This window comes from Xyrauchen texanus, chromosome 15, assembly GCF_025860055.1.
Source record: "Xyrauchen texanus isolate HMW12.3.18 chromosome 15, RBS_HiC_50CHRs, whole genome shotgun sequence".
Lineage (NCBI taxonomy): Eukaryota > Metazoa > Chordata > Actinopteri > Cypriniformes > Catostomidae > Xyrauchen > Xyrauchen texanus.
This window is the reverse complement of record NC_068290.1, coordinates 19004767-19028958: the sequence shown is the minus strand read 5'-3', so window position 1 is coordinate 19028958 and position 24192 is coordinate 19004767. Positions and strand designations below refer to the sequence as shown.

The 24192-nt window shown below is 38.9% G+C and overlaps 1 protein-coding gene across 3 annotated transcripts; it reads right to left on the bottom strand.

Annotated features, from left to right (window-relative positions):
- Nucleotides 1–879: 879 nt before the first annotated feature.
- Nucleotides 880–21233, bottom strand: LOC127655459 (synaptotagmin-11-like). Of its 3 annotated transcripts, none has more exons than XM_052143294.1 (7): nucleotides 21080–21233; nucleotides 20159–20247; nucleotides 19507–19660; nucleotides 19222–19424; nucleotides 6803–7683; nucleotides 5968–6088; nucleotides 880–4010 (listed from the first exon to the last, which is right to left on the bottom strand). In XM_052143294.1, the coding sequence occupies exons 5-7, from the start codon at nucleotides 7679–7681 to the stop codon at nucleotides 3700–3702; spliced, it is 1311 nt and encodes a 436-aa protein (XP_051999254.1). In that variant the 5' UTR covers nucleotides 7682–7683; nucleotides 19222–19424; nucleotides 19507–19660; nucleotides 20159–20247; nucleotides 21080–21233; the 3' UTR covers nucleotides 880–3699. The 3 variants fall into 3 exon arrangements, with proteins under 3 accessions (XP_051999254.1, XP_051999253.1, XP_051999252.1); XM_052143293.1 differs by having other exon boundaries at nucleotides 19222–19421; XM_052143292.1 differs by lacking the exons at nucleotides 19222–19424; nucleotides 19507–19660; nucleotides 20159–20247; nucleotides 21080–21233 and adding an exon at nucleotides 13358–13594.
- Nucleotides 21234–24192: the final 2959 nt, after the last annotated feature.

Below are 24192 nucleotides of genomic sequence, written 5' to 3'. Positions count from 1 at the left end.
CTAAATTACCAGTATAGGTTATTTTTGTAATCAAAAGACAAGAAGTTGCTTTACAGCTTTATTATCCTGTATTTTATGAAAATGGTCTGATTGAGTGACCTTAATGAAAGAATATTTTGAGTGACTTGAGTTCATATCTCTTTATAATATAACTAGAAAAGAATGTAACCTAAACTTGCAGCATATGAATATGCCTGCTGTTTACAGAGTGTCGTCAGGCATTCCTTAATGAATTTATCAAGAAATGAACCGAGAAAATCAATCTTGCATTGGAGATGTACTACATTAAGGTTATCTTACGTAGCATGTAAAAACAAAAACCCATTCCCAGCTAAAATGTATTCAGTAAACAGGTTTTTCCCAATCATTAGTAGGGTAAGTGTAAACAGTGCTTTGACTGTTTGAGCCTGGGAAATGTCTCAGTCAAAGATGTTGCAATTGATCGGAGTTTCCTAGGTTTATAGAGGCCACTATTGTATTTTCTCATTCCCCACACAAATACTGCTGGTAACATTTAAATATCAGAATTGTAACATTCTCGGTGATAAAAAAGCAAGACAAAATTGACCATCATATTTTAATTTGGTAACTGGTCAATTATTTCATTTTACAGTAATTGAAGCACTGTTTAGAGCCTTATTACCATTAATTTTAACAAATATTCTGTACTCCTGAGATATCTTGAGATTTAAAATAGTTTTTGATTTATTTTATATTGTATAAATCATCTCTATAAGCATTTTTTCCAAATGGAAGACAACGCTCAACTGACATGTTTACATTGTGGTTCAGACTGAAAATATAACAACACATGATTACTCAAATAACATTATTTACATGAGATTTATGACATTAAAGACACGGGAGAGAATTCACTTGTGTGTCATTTATTTAGCACATTCAGTGGATGTTAAGAACACTAACATACAGGTGGGTGTGCAACATTATCATTGATCTCACAATATTTTGCAGATAGAAGATCATTTTTAGTTTGCACTAAAACAACATTTTGCACATTGTCCTGCCAATTTATGTTTTTAACACCAAAGTGATCATGCATGGAGCACAAACAACTTTGTTGTTGTTGTTTTTTTCAACTATTGTGTTATTTGTCATCATGTGTGTTGTATCCAGTGTTGGGTATTTCACTGTAAATTACTAATTAATTCTCTAAAAATGAAATTAGATTACTTTACTGATTACTTCATATCAAAAGTAATCACATTACTAATTATATTACTTTCAAGTTACTTTCTAAATCACTTTTCCAAAATTCAAATTCAAAGTGTTTATATAATTCATTGTCACACACCATTTAGCTGTCACAGAAATGCTAAAAGACATATTTTAAATGTATTAGACAGTACATATTACATTAGCGTGAGTAATGTACTTAAAAGTAATTACATAAATTGAAAGTCAGTAACTCTATTCTGATTACAAGAATTTAAAAGGTAATGTTTCTTTTTTTTACTAAAAGTAAATAGATTACAATAACTAATTACTTTGTAATCAGATACACCCAACGCTGGTTGAATCTCACATGGTTTGAACCTTTTATTATCTTTAGATTTTGTCATACCAGCAATCAGATACAAAAAAGTGTTTCGTACATGATGGACATTATTGAGTGGGTAGGATATGCTTTTATACAGGGAGAGCACTTCAGAAGCTCGAATGAAAAGAAGCATTTTACCAGCAAGAATTGCAGTTTACACCAGTGTCTATCCAATTCTTCGATGATAGAGAAGCATTTGACCAGACCAGATGAATGCCAGTGGCTAATTGGTATTAATGTGATGTTTGAAAACCAGAAATGGCATAAGACCACATGTCAAAGTTGTGTATGAGTAAGTGACATGAGAACTGTATGTTCGAGTCTGCATCTTCCAAAATCCGTGGTATGCCCTGCTCTGCTGGGTCACAAATGTCCTGGGCAAGTTCTGACTCCATATGGACCACAGTTTGCTCCATGCCAGACTCAGACTTCTCAGACAGTGAATCAGAGATAAATGTCCAGGTTATCAGCATGCACATTGGCAAACAATTTAAAGAGAAGCAGACTATAAAAAAATAAATTAAAAAAACATCACTGTACAAGTTTACATGTTCATATAAGAATGATGTGGAAAATGGTACAAGGTCGAAGTTCACCCTTGGACTCTAACTTTGGCCATGTTTACACTAATATGTTTAAGTTTGAAACTCAACTGTTTTCAGTTTCCTAACGCATCGTTATGTGGTAATGGGGAGCCTTTTTTGAAACACTGTTTTCGGTGGAGGAAAACACTGTTCCAGTGTGGATGAGAGGTGTAAACGTTGTGAAATCAATGCGTTTTCAAATAAAACATATTAGTTTGGATGTGGCCTATGACAGGAAGGGGGAACTGGGGTGGAGAATTGATACTGGATGAATAGATGAAGAAGTGAGGTATACTCACATATAAGTGAGGTCAATGTATAAAACCTGTAGTATTGCGATTGATGAGATTATATGAACACATACTTCCAGGATTTTATGAACTACAAATAAAATGAATCCTTCCCTTCCATTTCTCAAACACATCACACCACAAGGATCAGAACGTCCTTTAACATGCTAAAAGTTTTCCACTTTTAAACTGTACTCCCCTCTTTGATATCTCTATATCACACAGGATTTAAAAAGACAGTGGATCCAATCCACATCAAAAAGAGCATGTGATGACATTGGATGGAGAAATCTGTAAAAGCAGCTGTGAAGTGAAGCTCTGATGTATGAAATTGCAGTACTTCATAAGACAGTGACATTTAGAGTGTGTTTATAGCATAGCAGTGCAGATTAACATTTTCAGGGAGAGATTTATCCACATAGTGCATGCTGAAATTGTTGCACAAGCAATAAATCAGATCCTGAGTGCTGCTAAAGTTTTGTTGTACAATCACATGACTTAACTTGTAGCTGTGGAGAATGTGACACAGCACAAATCTTTGAAACATCTAGACAGTCTAAGCAGAACAGAACGAATCATCCTTGAAGATCATACTACCTCTGTGTCACTTTAGTGCATTGGTGATACAGTGGAGAATCAGTACATATGATAAGCTGGCCATCTCAAGCTCCTTTGGATGCAAGGGGAAACTCGATAAATCAGACCCCGCAATACCAAAAAAGTGTTGTTCAACTGTTAGGAGTCATGGCACACACACACAGATGCAGCTAATTTTAATGTCACAAATCCATAGTTCACACCATGTCCTGCTCTGTGTCCTGCCCTGGTGTTAAATATGGAGCATTGTTCAGACATGCAATAAGGGCAGCAAAAGCCAGTGCATGGAGAGGTCTATTCACTCAGACATCTTATACAATTTAATTAGAGCCAAACCTCAGAATACACTCAGAATAAATGTTTGTGAACAGTCTGTGAACATGTTATATTATATTCTGGTCTTGTTATCATTAACATTTATCAAGTTTGTTTGTGTTTTAGATTGTACAACTGGTGTTGCTAGTGTTTACTGGTGTTCAGTGGCATTAATTATACAGTAGATTTGTTTAAAAAGATTTATTTCCATGGCCCATAATCACAACAGCAATGATGTAACCCCAATTACCTTCTACTTCAGAGATGGTATCAAAGGCATCTTTTACATAACTCTAACTCCTGTTAGGTTTCACTGTGCCCGTGTTGAGGTGTGTGGGGAGTGTGCAGTGAAGCTCTAATATTCACTGAGCGTGTGCCACTTTGGGATTTGGCGCCGTGGGTTTTGGCAGACCTCTTGCCAGTGAGCAGCACCCGAGGGGCAGGGGCTGTTGGAGCCAAGCATCAGGCGTCCCAAGCCCTGGTTTTTAGTGGTGCGGTCAAAGTCCATGACCAGGAACTCAATAGAGATGTCTGGCAGCAACTCAGCCGGTACATCGTAGATGAAGGATTCGTTAAAGACAGGGTTAAGTGTACACTTCTTCACATGCGTTTTCTTCTTGGCAATGCGCTTGTGGCCACAGAACACATTTAACTTCACGTAAGGGTCTGGAAAATAAAAGGTGGCATGCCATTAGGTCAGAAAATACATTCAAACTGACTTTAAAATGTGTTCAGTCCTAGAGGGTTGCCCATATATCTGACAAGAGAGGCAAAAGATGGTCAGAACACATTGGAGAGAAAGAATTACAAATGAGATCTCCACAACTTACAATTGCAAATCTCAATTGCTTCTCCTAGAGAGACAGCAATTAAATTAAATCTCCTAAGTTTCAGAAGAGATCTGAATGTCCTACACAGTGCTCAGAAATGCCAAAATAAAGGCCAAAAGTCTGCAACTCAACCATTTTTTATCAAAACCTTTCGAGACCAAATTATCTGAGCAGTACCATCCACATTAATTTTATAGATCTCAATGACAAAGTCAAAGTCTTTTATTTATCACACACATAAACAGTGGTATTGTATAGGCAGTGAAACTCTTTTCCTGAATAAAAATATATGAATAAATTAAAGCGGAATATAATTAGAATACTTATAATTAGAGCTGTCAAAGTTAACTCGCGATACATTTAAAAAGATTAACTTTTTTTATTACAATTAATACAGTATAAACCAGCATAAAAATTGGTTATAAGGGCAGAAACATTGTAATGTGTCTGCTTTCGAGTCATTACACTGACACACACTTCACAACACACACACACACACACACACACACACACACACACACAAAACAGCGCTTCCGTGTCAGTGATCAAATAATGGAGAAAGAAGCTCTTGAAGCTATTTGTTGTACCAAACAAGGCCAGATGGGAATTGTGACAAAAATAAAGTATTTTTCAGCCTATTTTAATTACCACAGAAGCACATCAAGTCTTAACTATCACCAAAATGCAGAATGAAACATTTGTGTCTGCAAGCACTTTTTATGTGGCGTTCAAAGCAGCGCTTGACTCTAGAACTGACGCCCTGATGCAAATCATGAATGCAGCTTCACGATTGATGTAACAAAGCACAAAGTCAGAGTCTACCAACAGATAAATATTGTGGAGGATGAGAGTTTAAGAGATTTAATACCAATTGCAATGAATATGTAACCTATGAGGAGACTTGTTCTTTTAATTAGTCAACCTTATACTTTGGGAAACGTTTAATGTTACTTGAATTGATGCTATTTTGTGCATTTCTATCTTTATACTTTGGAAGGATTTGTTTGTAAAATGTTAATAAAGCATTATATTGTTACATATTGTTTAGTTTTTTCCTAAGAAGGAAATAAATTCATTTTGACAGTAAAATAAGTATATTTAGAGTCAAATTTCAGCACTTTCAAAATCTGTGATTAATCACGAAAAATGGCAAAAAATAATGTGATTAAAAGCGATTACTTATGTATTACATGACAAATTATAAATTTGCATGTACATGTGTATATACTGTATGTATTGTATTTAAATACATTCCGATAAGTGAACAAGTGTGCAAATATTTTGGTATTATGTAGCAAAGTCTCAAAGTTTCAAATGGTAGTGTTACTACCAATTGTTAATGGTAATTGTGCTTGGTGTATATAACTAGTCAGAAAGGCATATGTAGATGCCATGGAGTATTATGGGATTTAGAGTTTGGTTGTTGTATAGGGCTGTCCCATGGCAGTGTCTTCATTCAAGATCCTGATTTAACAATTTTCTGATTTGTTTTTATTTTATTGCCATTACATCTCCTGAGCTATGAAAGAATATCCACTGAGCAATACAATTGTCCTCTGGAACTGAACATTACAGATCCAGAATTCTTTAGGAGAACTCCGGAGAGAGGCATCCACAGAAATGTTCCTTTTTTTCCTTTATATATTCATTATTACTGTGTTGTTTAGCTAAACAAGAGAAGTGTTTGTTTTTGGAATGTTTCAGTTTATGCCTCTGTCTGTATGTTTATGACTTTGTGTTTTTTGGTGAATGCATGTTTCTGCATTTGTGTGCTTGTGTGAGTGAACACTTACTGCCAGACAGGCCAGTGATGTCCAGTTTTGGAAGGTGTTTTGCTTTTAACACCACCACGCTGAGTCTGTGAGAGACTGGTTGATACGACAGAGAGACCAGCAGCTCTCCATGGCTCACACACTGGAGTGACACAAACAAACAAACAAAGTTATGTGATGAATTGTATTTCTCATCTGTACATACATTCACGCTCGTTTGCCATTTGTCTTCACAGCTTATCCACTTTGGTTCTGTGCAGAGGCATGGACAGGATTTCAAGTATGTGATAACAGGATTGTCTATGTATCGTCTAAACCCACCCAACAGGCAGAAGGATTTGCAAATGTATCAATGACTAACATTCCCTTTTACAAACTGCAGTAGGAGGATGAAACATAATCTGAGCAGTGAGTCAGTGCTGCTGAGCTCATACAAGTGCCAGACACATAACAAGCATCCAGATGAATCACAAAGCACAAGCATGAATTACATATAGGAACTCACAGTTAAATGCAAATTTAAGTCCAGGTTGATATATGCAGGTTAGTGCTGATCTAGCTAGTGGATCCGATTAGTTATGCTGTTCAACAGCACAAGTTTTTTTTTATTTTTTATAATTTGATCCTCATATCTAGTTATGGGTTAGGTATGGGATTAAATTATTTGACATAAATAAACAACACACTATTTGTTTTTATATTCTTCGAAGAAAAAAAAATACCCCTGAAAATCAACTCCTTAATTAATAATAATTTTTGTATCACACAGTTTGCATGAAACATGCTACTAATTATTCATCCTATTGAACAGACTGAGTTTTGGGTCCATAGATCATTGTTTTGTACTTGCTCTCACCTGCATGTTCCTCTTAGTGATCTGTTGAGTGATATGGACTCGGCCTGTACTCGGGTCCACGCCTGCCAGTGGAACCATCGCCTCCCCGATCACGTCGTCTCGTGAGAACCGATCAAAACTCAGGACAAGGAAGTGCAAAACAAGATCGGACAGTGAGCTGTATGGCACACCATAAAATGTGAAGGTCTCATTAAACACAGGCTCCAGCGTCTTTCTCAGAACACGAGTCTTTACGCGATGTTTTTTCTCTGGCAGAATGGTCATCTTCACGTAGGGGTCAGCACTGCCTGCCTGCCCCTCCACTGCTGACAACCCTCGAGCCTCAAGGATGGTGACCACTAAGGCCTTCTTGGGGAAGTTATAGTCGATGGCAATGCTAAGATCCCCGCGGCTTGGCTCGTCAGCAGGGGTAAAGGGGGTGGCCGTGCTGGAAACAGTTGTACTGGAGGTCTGACTGCTGCTTGCAGAGCTGCTCTCCAGACAGCAGTAATCAGCATGCACAGGAAGCTTTCGCTCCAGCCTGGGCACCTTGTGGCCATCTTCCACGAACCTCATCTCCATTTGTTTCTCTCCCAGCAGACCACCCTCTGCTGCGTTAACTTGAGTCCCATCAGCAAGGCGAGATTTGGCCTGACGTGCCACCCGTACGATCCGCTTGCTGCTGGTCAATGTATCGGGGTAGATGCTCATTCCTTTCAGCATGTGAATGAACTTGTATGGAGGGTCTGTGAGAGGGTCACTGTGTTCTGAGTGGATGCCATGGAGCTTGTAGCTTGTCCTGTTATAATGTTTCTGACAGCAAGTCCAGATGAAGATTAATGCTATGACAGTGACAACCAATACGCCAGCACCGATAAACCCTGCCAGCACTGGGGACATATCTGAAAGACAAAGAGGGATAAATAGGCTGATGAACAGCTTGATTGAATCAATTTATCTATATTCACATTGTGATAAATCAATTGTTCTTTAATCATCAAGAATGAAACAACAGTTCTTTCCAGTTCTAGATGGTGCATGAAAACAAAGACTAGTCCACTTCAGACCTACTTCATCCACTCTACCCATATGATGCAAAGGATCACAAGTTCAACATCCCAAACAGAACTGAAAAACTCAAGGCATGATTATAACAAACTCTTAAAACCAGTCCCACACTGTAAAAACTGTGATATTTGACAGTGATATTTTACATTTCAAAAATGTAATTCTTCTTAATTATGATTAATGCATTTACCGGCAGAACCTTTGTAATGTGTCTACCCGGAGTCATTACACTGACACACATAACAGCCCTTCCATGTCAGTGACAAAATGATGCAGAAAGGACCTTTTAACACTGTATGTACAAAACAAGCCCAGATGGGACTTGTGATAGAAATCAAGTATTTTTTTAACCCCTGTAAGGCACATTTTAATTACCACAGAAGCACACAGTCTTAACTATCACCAAAATGCAGAATGAAACATTTGTGTCTGCAAGCACAATGTTCAATGCTTATTGTTACTTGAATTGGTGCTATTTGTGTGCATTTCTATCTCTATACTGTGAAAGGCTTTGTTTGGAAAATGTTAATAAAGCATTTTCTTTCCTAAGATGGAAATAAATGCATTTTGACAGGAAAAGAAGTATATTTAGAGTCAAACTTCAGCACTTTCAAAATATTTGATTAATCATAATTAAACATTTTAATCAACTGACAGCAGTTATAGTAAAGAAATCAAGTCTTAGATATTAGAAATAAAAATAGAAAAGATTTTGTCAGTGTCACTCCAATGTGCCTCAAGTTAAATTTAAATAAACCAAAGAATATTAGAATAAATAAAAATGTATTGCATACATTCACGGTAAATGATAGACAAGCTGAGTGCAGTTTATTTGCTGAAGCTTCCTGTCCTTGTGTTGTCGGTGACATTTATTAAAAGACTAAGACTGATGACAGCAGAACAGAAACGCTCCCTAAGGGAGAGTGTGTTTGTTTGTGTGTGTTGCTGATGAAATTATGGATATTGTAAGAAGAGCTCTCAAACATTTGGTTTGATTAACAATTAAACTTTATGCTGATCACTCAGCAATGTCATTTTATGAGGTCATTAAGAGTGAGCTCTGAGATGTGACATGCCTGCGGTCAACCATAATATTGGATGGCTGTGAGAGGTTCTTCGATGTTGGAGGAGGACAAAGAGAAAGAGGAAGCAGATAATTTAAGAATAAGAGGGGTGCCTGGGTATCTCAGCAAGTTAAGACGCTGTCTACCACACCTGGAGTCGCAAGTTTGAATCCAGGGCGTGCTGAGTGACACCAGTCAGGCTTCCTAAGCAACCAATTGGCCTGGTTGCTAGGGTGGGTTGAGTCATGTTGAGTTAACCTCTTTGTGGACACTATAATGTGGTTCTTGCTCTCGGTGGGGCGCGTGTTGAGCGGTGCGTGGATGCCGCATAGAATAATGTGAAGCATCCACATGTCCTATGTCTCTGCGGTAACACACTCAACAAGCCACGTGATAATATGCGTGGACTGACTGTCTCAGACGCGGAGGCAACTGAGATTCGTCATCTGCCACCTGGATTGACGCGAGTCACTACACCACCACGAGGACTTAGAGCGCATTGGGAATTGGGCCAGCCAAATTGGGGAGAAAAAGGGAGAAACATTTTTTAAATAAAAAACAAAAACTACAACAACAGAGAGGCACAAAAGAATATATGGAGAAGAGCCTTTATTATTATAATTCATTGCAATGCAGACATGAAGGTAGAGGAATAGCAATGGGAGTTGTGGGTGCAAATGTTCCTCCCAGTCTGTAATTTCTACCCTAAACAAAGACCCTCAACCATATCGCTAGATAAAGCAAGACTTTGGTAGGCCCTAAAAAAACAAACAGCTGCTCCAATTACCTGGAAACACCCAAATGGGAAAAGGCATGCATCATCTAAAAGAACACACAAATAAAGAGGATGGACATCCACCTTACACACACATTTACACAGAGTTGTTAAGAGCATACAACTCAGCACACAAATCTAGCCTCATTTAATAAAATTTACGTGACAATGACAACATATTTGGAATCCAAAATGATGTGCTTCTTTACATTTTTAACTGCCGTTTCCTAGTGAAATGTGCCAAAAGTGAGTGAAATTATGTTGTAATAAGACTAGATTTTTAAAGTGAATATTAGATGGATGTTTTAATAAGTAAAATGTACCTCCATTACCCAAAACTTTAACCTAAACCTAAGTAATAGTGTCTTAAATGATAAATGAGAGGTGAACAAAATAGACCTCCTACCCTTAACTAACGCCTATACCTTACCAATAGTATTCTAAAAGCAAATTAGTCATGAAAGCACATTTACTAAAGCAACCTCATCATATCGTGACGCTTCTATGGAACTTTCACTTCACTTTCAATTTCGTTTCGAGCTTCATGAGCTTCAAAGTCCAACACTCTGAGCTACCGTGCAACACTGAGCTACCGTGGAAGTTCATCACATTGGAATAAGTGTGTAAATTTAGGTGGATCTGTAATACAAGCGTTAAAATGTATAGTTTTTCAAATAATTATGTTTTGATATAATAACATAGCAGGGTGTAATATTGCAAAACATAAGTCTTTATAAAGTCATAATCAGCCATTGTACTCATGATATGTGTGAAAGTGAATAAAACTCACAGTTGTTGTAGCACCTCTAGTGTTAATTTCACCTGGAAACTTTGAATTTGAATTCATAATCAGTGTTTACAATGCTTCTGTTTTCATTTCTAACCCTCGGACTAGGGCTGAGCGATATATCAAATATTTATGATATAATCGCAATGATTTTGCTGACGATATAAAATTAAGCAATATCATGAATATCACAATTTTAATGCACCTTTTATTTGGCTACTGCATTTCCAAAAGAACACACTTCATGGCAGGTCAGGTCTACATTCTACAATATTTTTGAGTCAGTTTGAACATTGTATTTCTTTATTTCTCATGATAGAAATCAAGATAACTCCTCTTTAGTAACAGATGTCTAATCTGTGGACAGGGGAGAATGTTGAGATATAAAGTAGGCATATCTGTATTAGATTAAATGACAAACAAGCACATTTGTCTCTGAGTGAGGATGACAGATTCATACACTGAAATAAATGTCAAACTAAAAATGTGCTTCATGTAGTAATGTAAATTAACTGGTTTTATTAATTTCAAAATACTATTTAACATCACAGAATCAACCTGAAAGTATTTGTTTACATTAACAAAACACTCCCTAAACCACTTTTTACAGTGTAGCAACGCCCTTACTTTATCGTGCCAGGAAACAGCACTGTCAGGAAGCTGGACTATTTAACATGTGAGTAGAGGGCTGTGCTGCTTAAATTAATCCAAATAAATCTTTAATTTCCAACCCTGAAAGACAGTAATATTATCAGATGTGCTACTCCTGCACTGAGCGAAAGTGCTGTTTTGGCTCAAAGTGGATAATACTTCGATTCACATGCTGGGATGATACAGCAAAACTTCTAGAAAACGTCAAATATGTCTTCTACCTCAAAATTAGATACAGAGTTGTAAAACATGGTGAGGAATAGCTTCTAACAGAAGTCCTCATTCAAATCCTACATCTTACGTCATCCAAAACACGCAAAGCTCCTACTCATTGTACATAATACCTCCCACAGTGAGTGTGGGCAAAGGAACTGTGTCTGAAGCGTAAATGTCTCTCCGATGCAGATGCCAGATGGAGGTGGGCACTGTGGTACCAGCAGATGCTGGCACACATATCCGAGGACTCTCTTTTGCATCAGACACCATCAGAGAGGACAAATTAATTTATATCTAAATGTAAAATAAATGTTTTTCCTTTAACTGCACATTTTATATCAGATTTGAAACTGATAACAGGCATTCTATTCTATTTTGTCATTGTGAATAAATAGGCCTAGTGAGTTTATGAACACAGATTTCAATTATTCCACAAAAGTGAGACAAAAACAACAAAACCTAAAGCTAATTTATCTGTTAAAGCGAAAGCGAAATTATCTTATTATTTACTCACCCTCATGCCATCCAAGATGTATATGATTTCTGCTGAACACAAACTAATTTTTTTACAAAGATATGTCAGCTTTCTAAATCCATACAATGCAAGTGAATGGTGTCCAGAACTTTGAAGGACCAAAAAGCACATAAAGTCATCCAAAACTTCAGAAACGATATGATGGGTGTGGGTACTAACATTCTTCCCCTTATGCTTTTGATGATTCGCATTATTTGTGCATATCGCCATTTACTGGGCAGGACAGAGAATTTATAATAAAAATTGACTTAAATATTGATCTATTTCTCACCCACACCTATCATATCGCTTCTGAAGATATGGATTTAACCATTGGAAGTATATTGATTACTTCTATTCTGCCTTTATATGCTTTTTGGACCAACAAATTCTGGCCACCATTAATTTGCTTTATGGACCTACAGAGCTGAGATATTCTTCTAAAAAACTATGCCTTTAACATTGTTTTAAAGCTATTCTGTTGATGGAAAAAAAAACGACTTTCTAACATAATTCTAATATATTTTGACATTATTATCATTTAGGAAAATACTTATGTCACCCCCTCATTAGCTACAGATGTCACCCCAAAAACTGTATTTCTGAAAGTGAGGAGAGAGGCCTTATAACCCAAACATTTACTGTCTCTGCCTACGCTGCAAACTGTAGGACATAAAGCTGTCAAAAGCTTATCTACTGCCCTAAACACCGGCACCTGTTCCAGAACAATGTGGCTAGAATTTGATGAGCCACGGGCCTCAATAATGTCCAGAACAAAATCCATCCGTGCGCTTCACAATCAGGTTTTGATTACTGATATTAAGTTGGGCATACGATCAGAAAGATGCATTGGTCTTTAAATATTTTATAAACGACCACAAACAAGTCAGAATGTATACACCTGTGTCATGTTCAGTGACGTTTGAGAATATTGGGTGGAGTCTGTAATCTCAGCGGTGCGTTTAATGCGTTATTAACAAACAAAGGGCTCTCGGGTCCAGTCCGGAATAGACATCACGTCATTCCGACTCTTCATCTCACTGCTCATCACTCCAATTAATCACTTTACAATCATGGAAACGTTCACAAACGCTAAGACAAAACACTAAAACAAAAACAAAGGATCCTTACATGATTGGAATACATATTCCCTGATTTCTAATGGGCCGTTCACACCGAACGGGCCGTTCACACCGAACACGCCTTAGCGCTAAAAAAAAATAAAATACAAATACATATAAATAAAAACCTAGACGCACATCTGTCGCGTTTACATCGAATAAAACAATGAAAACAGCACGGACGGACACGCGTTCGGTGTGAACTGACCCTGAAACTAATGATATCGGTTAGCCTATATTCCTTATTTTACGACTCCCTGTAGCAACATTGTCACAATTGCATGGCATTGTTTTACCAAGGGCAGGTGTATTTCATAATCCCAAACATTTTTTTCCAGAAGATTCAGGCGTGTCAGGATGCTAAGGCCTGCTGTACTCACCGTATGCGGCTACTATTTCAGTGATCTCAGCCATTTTGAGGGTTGGGCGCGCAGCGATGCGATCCGAAAAACAGCAGTGGGATAAACAATTGATGTCGACGGTCATTCGTTTAGATGATATAATTGTTTTGCATCACGGTACACCTCTACAGTACATGTTGTGACCGCTCGTCTCTGGTCCACGCCGATGTGGGATGCTGAGCGACGGGATGCACTGCGTCAGATTCAGAGTCTGACCGTAAGTACCGCCCACCAGCAGCGCTCATCTCATGGACAGCATCCAAAGACGAGGTTCGTGCTATTACGTCCCTGCATTTCAAGCAATTTCATATGCGCAGAAGTACACAATGTAGATGGAGCAAAACGCTGTCCCTTATTCATAAATAAAAGCGTGGGAGTAGCAGTGCTTTAGAAAAATAGATAAACCATCAAAAACCTGACAAAGTTAATGGAATATTCTGGGTTCAATACTCAGTCGACAAGTTAAGCTCAATCGACAGCATTTGAGGCATAATGTTGATTACAACAAAAGTAAATTTCGACTCGTCCCTCCTTAAAAAAAAGAAGCAAAAATCGAGGTTACAGTGAGGCACTTACAATGGAAGTGAATGGGGTAACATTTTTAAGGGTTTAATGACAGAAATTTGAAGCTTATAATTTTAATAAAAGCACTTACAATAATTATTATGCTAAAACGTATGTATTATTTGAGCTGTAAAGTCATTTAATATTTGCTGACATTACATCGTCATGGCAGCAATGTTGTAAAATTGGCTATAACTTTACACAGAAAAGGCAGGGTGGAGCCAGGAGTTTTTCAAAAGGGTGGCCAGGCAGGGGCAATTGATCAGTCTTTCGTGGCACAGAACTTTTCGGGCAGCATTTTATATCGTCGGACTGTGGGGGCGGGGTAAGTGGATAAAATGACACCTGGCATGGAGAGGTTTGGCGACCTTGGTGTGCGCACATGTTAAGTTTGTACATTTGTACAGAGATGATTTCACCTAAACTAAATTGTGCCAAAAAAATGACTAAAACAGCAATTGCGAGTGGGGTGGCCAATGGGGTGGCCTTTAGTCCATGGTGACGATCCGCCACTGAGAAAAAGTAGTGCGTAATTATCACACTAAAATCATGTTAACAAGCATATTGCTTTTGTCTTGTGGTTATACTTTTGAAATAGAAAGTATTTTAATGTTTACAGATTGGCCCCATTCACTTAGGCCTACATTGTAAGTGCCTCTGTAACCCATTTTTTTTTTTTTTTTTTTTTTTTTAAGAATAGGAGGGGCAAGCAAAAATAGATTTTTGTGGTAATCAACATTATGCCACAAATGCTGTCGACTGAGTGTAACTTGTAATGGACCCAGAATATTCCTTTAGCAATATTGGCCTGGTGGAACACACTTGTTTATAGAGTGCAAAGACAAAATAAAATTAATTAAGCAATATCACACGAGCAAGAGTGCGATATGGCCCTACATCAGCACTGCTGTGATTTGGCCGGCCTCGTGCCATAGGTAATTACAGCAATGCTGATGTAGGGCCATATAGCACGATTGCGAGTGTGATATTGCTTATATATAACAGTTCAATAAACAAGTAAATTTAAAAAAATTAGGAAAAACCAAGTACGATAAAAAAAAAAACGCATTTGTGCATGGAACTACTTTCTTACGTGACGAATCAGAATCTGCCGTTGCTGGTTCAAAACAAATTATGCATCAAAGCCTCTGTAGTAATTCAAAAAGTTCACTTCAGAAATAGTATCACAGCTTGTGCTGTTTCTAACAAGTTACTGGATAAACAAGGATAGACAGCTGGATGTGTGTGTGTGTGTGTGTGTGTGTGTGTGTGTGTGTGAGAGAGAGAGAGTGTAAGAACCAAATGTAATGATTGTTCAAACCACTAGATGGCAGTGTGCACCAGTGATGTGGGTGTGGTCACCTGTTAATTAAACATGGAATTTAAACTTCCCATGGGTTGTATCAGGAGACAGGTGGCGGGAACATATGGTTCTTACCATAGAGCAACATGTGTTACACTCTGTAAGATATATATATATATATATTTCATTAAATGGACAACAATCAGTTGGAATGGATACCGATGTGTGGACATAGTTTATTCCAAACTATGCCTAAAGAACATCATACCACTTGGCCCATAGGAAAAAGCCACTAGAGAGAGAGAGAGAGAGAGAGAGAGAGAGAGAGAGAGAGAGAGATCACCTGTTGCGACACCCAATCAGAGATGCGGTCAACTTTCTCAGTGGAAAATAGACATCCAAGCAGGGGTATTCCTCTATATTTCGTGGTAGCCGGTGTGGGATAGTCATTCACTATAGAAATATTATTAGGAAAGATAGATATTTTTCCTGTGGCCGGATCTAGAGGGTTTACAATTAAAATGGCTTGGTTCTACAGTATAAAAGCAGCCTCTAAAAGTGAAATAAAAACATTCATGAGGGGATTTGCTGCATCTAAATCTTTCATCAATGACAATATTTAACCATATATTTAACTCAACGTTGTGTCGAATGAAGTGACACAAGGGGTCTACCTTGGGAGCCTCGCATACCTCTGAACTTGAGAAAAGGCCAATGAGAAATTGGCAGACAGAATTTGCATGTCCCACCCCCGGACATATGTGTATAAAGGGAAGCGGGCGTGCGTCTGTCAGTCAGATTTTTTCTTCGGAGCGGAGCGGTTGTGCAACAGCAAGATGAAGTTCACCACTGTTCCACTCACATCTGTTGGCAAGAAGCACTGCTGTTGGATCTTACAGCACGTTTCTAGTGGTGTTCTCTCTCTCTGCACGCTGTGCAGTCCACGCCTCTGGGCACTTCGACAGCGCTTTCACTGCCTGAAAGAGTGTTTTCCCCTCTTTAAAAGTGTTTGAATTTCACTCATAAAAGAGCAATACACAGACAGTTCTTTTCAGGATGCGTCTTTTTAAAGATGCCCTTCCTCCTCTGTATAGTTCCTGGATGCGGTCAATATCTCTCCAAGACCGACAGCAACAGACGCTGTCTCATGTGCCTGGGCAGCGATCACACTGAGGCGGCGTTTGTGGATGGTTCATGCACTTACAGCGAGAACATGACCATGGCAGCGTTGCGGTCACGGCTCTCCTTCCTTAAGGTTAACGTCAGTTGAGCTGACCCCCCCACCCCCACTGTCTCTCCTTCCCACAGGATTGAGGATGTGCCGGCTGGCGATGAAGGCGATTTGGGGATGACGACTGGCTTGGTTTCGCCGGGTAAATCCCAACAAACCACCCGCCCCCCCCCGGCACGCTCGCTTGCTTCCTTCCATCCGAGCTTTGCTGCTGCATCGGAGAGCATCCAGGCATCTGACGCTGATGCGCAGATGACCGACATGCATGCCCGGAGCGTGGGTTTGGACTGGAACTCTCCGTCCTTCCCACAGCTTTCATGGCTCGACGACTGGTACCCTGGCTCAGGGCGCCGTTCCCAGCCACGCTCTCACTACCCTGGATGGCGGGGTGGCCCACGGGTACACGGAGGTCCCCCAGGTGGACAGAGCGGTTGCGATCCACCTGTGTCCTGAGAACGCTGCCACCTGGCGGGACCGCCCGGTACTCTCCTTCAGAGCCTGTAGGATGACGTCATCGCTGACCTCGAAAGCCTACAGCGCCACCGGACCAGCTGCCTCTGCCCTGCATGATAGGGCTCTCCTGCAGGTCCAAGTCCACCAAGCCAAGGCACTCAAAGAACAGCACATGGGTAGTCCCGACCCTGACATGCTGCAGGAACTGCGCTCTGTTCTCATGACATGTTGTGTATGACTTTTTTTCTTCTGCAGAACACAAACAAAGATTTTTAGAATATCTCAGCTCTCTAGGACCATACAATGCAAGAGAATGGTTACTAAATTACAGATCTGAGATATTCTTCTAAAAATATTTTCCAAAAATATGTTCAGCAGAAGAAAGAAAGTTATATAAATCTGGGATGGCATGAGGGTGAGTAAATTATGAGAGAAGTTTTATTTTTGGGTGAACTGTCCCTAAAAACAACATTAAAACACCTCCCAGAACCTAATCAAGTCACAGACAGCTCATGTGTGTATCATGGTGACATCACACACAAAAGTTACAATGGACTGAAGTTGGAAGAAGAGAATGTGAGAGATCACAGAAGGAGAACAGAAGAGAAAGAGTACAGAGCAACATTCAACTCTGCTGTCAGACCATCTTCTCTAAATCACAAGTGAGTGTCAACATGCTGTGATCTCATTTGCTATTGGAATGACTTACAACTCTTCAACCAGGAGACTGACCTTCCTAGCAGAGACAGTCAGACACAGCTGATCTAATGCCAAACCCAGTTCATTTGACAAACTCACACACAGACAGTTTTAAACTCTCAGAACTCTGCAGGCAGTTCCTTTGACCTCATGACTTGGTTTTTGCTCTGATTTTAATTTTCAGCTGTGAGACCTTATATAGACAGGTGTGTGCCATTCAAAATCATGTCCAATCAATTGTATTTACCACAGGTGTACACCAATCAAGGTGTTGATACATCTCAAAGATGATCCAGAGAAATGTGATGCACCTGAGCTAAATTTGAAGTGTCAAATAAATTGAATAATTATGTCAATGTGATTTTTAATTTTTTCTTTTAATAAATTTGCAAAGTTATCAAAAATTTGATTTTGTGTTGTCCTTATGGGGAATGGAGTGTAGATTGCATTTTAGCATAAAGTAAAAATAATGAAGTGGTCTGAATACTTTCTGAATGCACTGAATACACACACACACACACACACATACATACATATATATATATAAATATATATATATATACACACACACACACAGTTACAAATCAAAAAAGGGAATAGAAAATGTACACAGCAGTCATGCTTGGGTCTCTGGAGGATTTAATAAACTAGAGGTTTTACCGATTAATCAGTGGCGATATTTGCAGACTATCAGTTATTGGCAAAAATCTGTCGATAGCTGCAGAGAGTTTTTTTTAATTAATTTGGCAATTTCAAAATAAGAGTCCCCAGTGTAATTTGGGCTTGTTTATACTTAAGTGTTATGTACCAAATCTTAATTTTTTTCTAGTTATTAATAGGATTTTGGTTGAACAAAAAAACTGCATCTGGGATTTTATTCATTTTGGACTTTTTGTGTTTGCCAACCATAATAAAGAAAGAATAACATTTTTTACTTATTATTATTCTATAAATAATTTAGAAAAACTATCAACCGATTCATCGGTTATCTGCCTTTCCCACCACCCTAGTTATCATTATCTGCAAAATCTACTATTGGTCGACCTCTATATTAAACTTTCAAACTAAATGGCATGTATTTAAAAGAAAGACAACACAAGCACACTTTTTCTTGTCAGGTTTTAAACAATTAAACAGTTTAAAATTAAACCAAAGTATTTAGACACTTTCTGGTTGTCAAAGTTTTGCAATAGTTGGTTCTGAGAGAAGGTCTAAGATAATTTGTTTGCAGATACCACTTTGTTCGATATTCTGTTGGGCCACTGTATAATTTTACAGAAATAGTGAAACCGTGACAAAGGTTTAAAACTGGGCTATACCTTCAGACTGGCATTGCCGTACAGGCAAATGTAAGATTTAAGGATTCGATTTTTCCGAGTAATAAGCGTACAAATACAGACAAAATCCCATTTCAATGTCAAAATTACTTTCTGGTATAACTATCTCTGGTCAAGACATTCCCCTTTCCATAACAGTTACCAATCTCGGTGTGAGATAAGATCCACAACTCACCTTTGAAGCCCATATCAAAAATCTCTGTAAGATCTCCTTTCATCATCTCAGAAATATCGCAAAACTCCGTTCTACACTTACCTTAGCTGATGCTGAGAAACTGGTTCACGCCTTCGTCTCCTCTAGACTGGACTACTGTAACGCTCTTCTCATCGGGATCCCCAACAAGAGTCTGCAAAATCTACAGTACGTCCAGAACAGCGCTGCAAGGATCCTGATGAGAGTGCGAAAGTATGAACACATCACTCCCATCCTCCACACGCTTCACTGGCTTCCCGTTTCTGCTAGGATCGAATACAAGGTTTCACTTCTCACTCACCAATGCATTTATGGAACCGCACCCCCTTACCTGTAAGAGCTACTTACTCCTGTTTCTACAGCACGATCCCTCCGATCACGATCCGGCTCTTAATACCAAAAACGAAACTCTGCACAATGGGCGATCGCGCCTTTTGCTCTGCCGCTCCCCGGATTTGGAATGCCCTCCCGGACAATCTGAGGTCACCACAGACCATCGAGACTTTTAAAAAGGGATTAAAAACATTACTTTTTAGCAGATCTTATGGATTTTAAGAATGTCTATATATTGTTCTTAGGAACGGACCTGTAGCACTTTGAGGTTTTTTCTTAAAATGTAAAGTACTTTTACAAATAAAATTTATTATTATTATTATTATTATTATTAAAATAATTTTATATTAACTAACCAAATTAATTCATGTTATATTTCATAATGGATGTGTCTTTAGGACATCATTCTAAACATCTACATGAAGTTCATAGCCCCACTATGAAACACTGAACATCTGGGTGTTCTGTCTTGATAATGCTTTATAATGTCCCACATGTTGAATTGAGACAGTCAGGGAAATGGCTAACAGTTACTTCCTGATTCCTCAAGTTATTTAATCTGTCTCACTCTTAGACAGCATATAGCTATGCACACAACTATTAATGACTAAACACATGAAAAGATGTACATAGTGTGTTCATACAAGTAAATAAAAACAGTACTTACAAGTTAGTTAGGTGTCACATGTGCGTATTCTTTTTCATGTACGTCTGAGAGGGAGACCTCTCTCCCCGTGGTCACTCATCCAGCTGCTCCTGAAAGAGAGACAGATTTTCTTCTTTGTTTGCCGTTTTGAGATGAGAGTTATATAAAAAAATTTACAAAATCTGAGAGAATACCACATACAGAACTGAACTTTGATGGAAAGAACTAAAAAAAATTCAATATTTTTGTTTTTAAAACCAAACATTCAGCACAGAGGATCAGAGGATCAGACTCTAGCAACACAGCAGCACAGACCTGCAGGAAAATTGGAGGAACATTTTAAAACAAGACTAGATCCAACAATTCTCATCGGGAGAAGCAGTAACTACAACTAAAATTGCACTGAACAATCTTTTTTTCCCCCCAAACAAAAGGGCATAAAATGTTAAATATTTGTTTGTTTGTTTTTTTTTTTAGCTAAAAATGCTAAAAAGCTAACAGCTATGGCTATTCCAGACTCAATTTATCAATTCAAATGAGCCAGAGAAAATGAGCCAAACAGAGGAGCAGCTGCAGTCACCCCACTGCCATATGCAGATGATCTTCCCGCTCTACACAGACTGTGTGCACATACAGTATCCCCCTCATGTCAAAACTGAGTATGCAAGAAAAATCTATAAGCAGAAACTTCTTAAAGACAATTCAGAAACTCTTTTTGCAGATTTGTTTAAAACTGGTGAAGTCTGCAACCTGAAGGTATTCCAGGCTGACTACAGTGCCACACGTGAAATAATGAAATGCGAGAAAATCTTATTAACTAAGAGTCTGTCATCTGAGCAGAATCCACAGAGCTGCACCCCAGATCTCAGCCCCGCCCCTGCAGAAACTGCTGAAAATGAGAGCCCTGCCAAGGACCCCTCTTCCCTCTGCTCAAATCTATACCTCTGTTCCAGGAGCATTTCACAAATCTGGAGATGGAGCTGGTGCAGCTCAAAGAAACGGTGCTCCAACAGCAGCAGTCTGTGCACTCAGACACATGTGCATGTCACACTAAACTCGGGCCGAACACAGAGCACATCACACAGAGACTTTCAGTCCTCATGCAGCAGGTGAGAGAGCTCCAGACAGAGAAGGACAGCTATCAGAGTGAGCTGACCACACTGAGACTTCAGCTACAGGACAGAGAACAGTCCTCGCTAGAGCTGACGCAGCAGCTCAGAGAGTTAGCAGCGAAATGAGATCCAGGCACTGAGCTAGCAGGTGAGAGAGTTGCTCCAGGCCAGAGAGGAATCACAGCAGATCCACAGAGCTCAAACACTGCCCCTCTCCCCACCGCCTTCCACCCCAAAGACACCTGACACAGACAGTCAACATCCTGACAGCTCACAGTTATCACAGTGACCCCTGTCATGTGCCCCAGCATACAGATCATACAGACTGACTGTCTGTATGATCATGTCCACTTATATAAGAATCTGGTGCATGTTCTGGCAAAGATATTGCTCTAAACAGGACCAACCAGACAAGCCCCAGGTGGAACAAAACCAGCCCCAGCCCAGCCAATCCAATGAGACACACTTCAAGAAATAACAGCCCACCCAGCACCTCATTTAGAGTCTTGGCCAGAGCATCTACCAGGGCTCCGCCCAGAGCAGCACCCAGACAGGAGCCACAGAGACAGAGACTACTCTCTAAAAGCCACACAGCTCCTACAGAATTGTTCACACAGCACTGGAACCCCCTCAACAGCAGATCCTGCACCTGCCAGGTAGGCAGAGCTATGCCCAGGCTGTCAGTGGAGTAGCAAACCGAGCCAACGCTGAACTTCAGGACATCCAACATACAGTAGCATCTGCTCTCGCTTTATAACTCACAACGGAATGTGGTGAGAACTGAAAAAAAAAAAACATACATAAACTCAGTTTAAGGATTTGGTGATGAAAAAAAAAAAATCATTTTTTACTTTACATTGTATATTACTCAAATTGTTTGTATTCACTGTTGTATCACACAAACTGTATATGCCTTTTTTGTGTGTGTCTTTCCCTTTTCTCAAAATGGCAAACAAACCCTATAGATTATCTTAATAATTTTGCGATTAAATCCCTTAGTGGAACCCATGTGGACCATTCAATGACTGAACTCCTCATCTTTTGGCCTAAAGAGTAGAAATTCTGACTTTTTGAGAGGAATTGAAGACTTAGATATCATCAGCTTACAGGAAACCTGGTGTAGAGGAGATGAGTCCACTGGTTGCCCCTCAGGATACAGAGAGATAATACTACCATCAGTCAAACTCACATCAGTCACACAGGGGAGAGATTTAGGAGGGATGATAATCTGGAATAAATCTGAAATGTCCATAGAATTAGTCAAAAGAGAACAATACCACCAGTGGCTGAAATTTAAAAAAGCCATTATATCAACATCTCAACCTGTCTTCCTGTGTGCCATATATATACCACCCCTTGAGTCACCCTATTTCCAAGAAGAAACATTTCAAAACATAGAGCGAGAAATCAGCCATTTCCAGGCAAAGTGAAATGTGCAATTTCTGGGTGATTTAAATTCTAGAACCAGTGTAGAATTAATTTTAATAGAGCTTGTTCAAATCCTAATTAAATTGATCCTAATTCAATTGACTGTCCAAAAAAAAATGTCTATGTTGTTTTAAATGCTTTGTCAATACAAAATGTACTTTTGTCATGCCAATAAAGCAACCTGAATTTAATTGAGAGAGAGAGAGAGAGAGAGAGAGAGAGAGAGAGAGAGAGAGAGAGAGAGAGAGAGAGAGAGAGAGAGAGATGTAAACATGCGCAAAATGAACATCTTTTCAAAGCCTTTTTGTTGAGGCACTAAACCAACGTCATTAAATAGAAGATGAAAGTGGGCAAATTCCGCTACCTTTCATTTAACCCCTGCTGGTTGAATAGGGAACTGCATGTCCAAAATGAACCTTGTTTTTTTAATTACTTTATTGTTGAATGACATAGAGGCACCAATCCAGCGTAATTTATTAGAGGAGGGCAATGGGAAACTTTCACAACCTTTTATTTGACTCTTACTGGCTGAATAAGGAACTGCATGTCCAAAATTAACCTTTTTGAAATAGCTTTTTTGTTGAAGGACATAAAGGTATGAAACCAGTGTCATTCAATAGAGGAGGACAGTGGGCAACTTTCACAACCTTTAACTTTACGCCTACTGATCGAATATGGAAACTGAATTACCCCGGCCTCTGGTGAATGACAGACACTGATTTCGTGCCTCAATGTCCTTCAACAAAAAGCAACTTCAAAAAGGTTATTTTTGGACACGCAGTTTCCTATTCAGCCAGTAGGGGTAAAATTAAAGGTTGTGAATGTTGAGCACTGTCCTCCTCTATTGAATTATACAGGTTTCGTGTCTCTATGTCCTTCAACAAAAAACTATTTCAAAAAGAAGGTTTATATTGACATGCAGTTCACACACCAAGCTATTACAAAAAAACTAAGGAAAATTGCACTTCCTCCACATCCCTTGTGTAACACTACCCCAAGAGGAACTCTTCCCGGGGTAACTCAGATTTCAATGACTTTTGCAGGCCAGTGCTCATAATATCGAGTGAAAATAATGTAAACAAGCTTGTGGAATATTATTTGCTTTCCACGTTTTACAGTAATACTATTTTGGAAAGTATTTGCTAAGCCATTTAGGAGTTATCGCTATTTATCACTGAATGTGTCTGGAATATTGAAAACAAAACTATCTTAACCTCGCTGAATATTTCAGCTCTGTTGTTCTACACACAATGCAAGCCAAACCAAAATTTTGAAGCCAAAAAGGCTGCATAAATGTAACCCATAAGACTTATGAGACTTGGTTAAATCCATGTCTTATGAAGCAATCCTATCAGTTTTGGGTGAGAACAGACCAAACTGTAACACATTTTTGCACTATACATCTTGACATCTGAAGTCTCCTTGTTGTTGTTCATGATTTCAAGCTTGATTACACTTCCTAGCACCAGCTGCATCAAGCACTAGGATGTGTAATCAAGCTTGATATCATGATCA